General features: G+C 34.3%; 1 protein-coding gene across 1 annotated transcript in view; it reads right to left on the reverse strand.

The window, feature by feature from the left end:
- LOC117108892 (pre-mRNA-processing factor 19-like) overlaps window positions 1-1,580 on the reverse strand; it is a 21,897-nt gene extending 20,317 nt beyond the window's left edge. Inside the window, exon 1 of the mRNA XM_033251067.1 lies at window positions 1,455-1,580. Coding sequence (XP_033106958.1) covers window positions 1,455-1,473 — 19 coding nt within the window. The 5' untranslated portion in view covers window positions 1,474-1,580. The remainder of the gene's footprint in view (window positions 1-1,454) is intronic.
- Window positions 1,581-2,092: the final 512 nt, after the last annotated feature.

Below are 2,092 nucleotides of genomic sequence, written 5' to 3' on the forward strand. Positions count from 1 at the left end.
GGCGAGTTTGTAAGGGGCAACTTTGATAGGGGGAGAGATTGAAAGGGGCAAGTTTGATAGGGGGGGGCGAGTTGACTGGTTCCCCATTTTATTAATCAATGCATTCATCTAGATACATTTTATTCATTAATTCATCTATTATAAATTATACTCTTTAACTTGTTATATTTCATTTTCATTGTCTCAGGCTAGTAGTAGTATTAGTAATGTGCTGCGCTTTTGTACGACGTCGACGGTGACAACAAAATTCGGCAAACTTGGTTAGACCTAGGCTAGGCGGGATATGACCGGTTGAGCCGCCGACAAGTTGAGCCGCCGGTAATTTCTATGGAACACCAAGCGCGTCCCTCAGTGAATGTAGTGCGTCTCTCAGTGAATGTACAGTCGGCTTGCCGATGTCATCAGTGAATGAACCCCCCCGGATACCAGCTACATATTCATCCCACAGTCTTGTCAGTCGTTGATTTGCTCGTATTGTCGTTCGTGATTTTGATTATTTTATGTACTACATTTTTATAAAAATAAATGAAGTTGTATAATTGCAAAATCGTATTAAAATATGTAATTTTATGTACTACATTTTTATAAAAATAAATGAAGTTGTATAATTGCAAAATTAAAAATGTGTTTATTTACGTTTGGTTTGCGGCGTATTTCAATTAACTTATTCGTTATTTGTACTATTTTGTTAAATTATTTAATTACATTATTTATTATATATAAGTTTAACAAATAGTACAAAAATAAAAATATATAAATTATAAAACCATAGTAAATACTGTATAATAACATAGGCCTAACACATTTAAATTTATTGTTTATAGTCATGCAAAATCGTATTAAAAATGTAATAACTTGATTATTTTTTACGCTTGGTTTGCGGCGTATTTCAATTAACAATTAAATTGAAATAATTGAGTAAATAAACTGATTTACATCCCAAACAACAATACCAAGAACGAATAAGTTAATTGAAATATGCCACAATTAACGCACTACAATCACTGAGAGACGCGCTTGAATAGAAATGACCGGCGGCTCAACTGGTCATAATCCGGCTAGGCTTAGCTTAGGTAAACTGAGATTTCATGTTTTCGGAGAACTGCATTCGGCAAAGTGCCCATACAATACGGAGCTAGTGCACTTTCGCACCTAACTTTAATTCTTAATTTTTTTACTTCAGCGTTCTTCCGATTATCAACACTAGGCCTAGACTAGTTGGGTCCAATCGCCTGTCACCACTCTAAAGCTCTAAGTAAGCCTCCTAGCTAGGCCCTACTAGGGCCTACTACCTAGGCCTAGCTAGCCTAGGCCCAGCCTCTACCTAGCCAGGCCTGATAAGTAATCCAAGCTTAACTTATTAACCATCTGACGGTATGACGATTTGCACCGAAAAACACCAAATTCTAGAAAAGATCGGCGAAAGATCTATCAAAGAAAACAAAAGTTCTTACTGGAGCAAACAAGAGCCATATTCTGAGATTGATTAATCCTAACTTTCTCTGCTAGTGGCTAGGCCTACATACACAGCATTTAGCAATATGGAGCCCAAGCGCGCGGCGGCGAAAAAATAAAAATGTGTGGAAAAGAAGGTTGGCAGAATATTTTACCAAAATGCTCCTATTTTTTATTTTTATTTATTTTTTTATTTTTATTTTAATTTACTTTGTGAACATACGCCTTTAGATAAAAAATGCAGTGAAACAAAATATAAAATTCATACCTCGCCAAAGTGTTTTTATATTTTTGGTAAGCAGAGCAGGTAAGGATGGTTTACACGAGGTGACGAATATCCGTCGAAATGCCGTATAAATAAACTGCAATTATGTAAATAATTTTCACACGAACATAACGAATATCGTAATCAGTATAAATAATCTTAATTATTATCCTAAATTAGTTAATTACTAATTAACTAATAAGTTAATATAAACATTGTGATCTATAACTATAATTTAATAATATATTTTAATTATTAAATACAAGAATCGTGCAACAAATTTTTCAGGTCAGAAATTGGCGTCAAAAGTAGTAATTTTTCAATCGCGATCATCGTATTTGTCGGTTCATCCAGCGACGATAAACATATAAT

This window comes from Anneissia japonica, unplaced genomic scaffold, assembly GCF_011630105.1.
Source record: "Anneissia japonica isolate Jap-2015-1 unplaced genomic scaffold, ASM1163010v1 scaffold2617_len527014_cov191, whole genome shotgun sequence".
NCBI lineage: Eukaryota > Metazoa > Echinodermata > Crinoidea > Comatulida > Comatulidae > Anneissia > Anneissia japonica.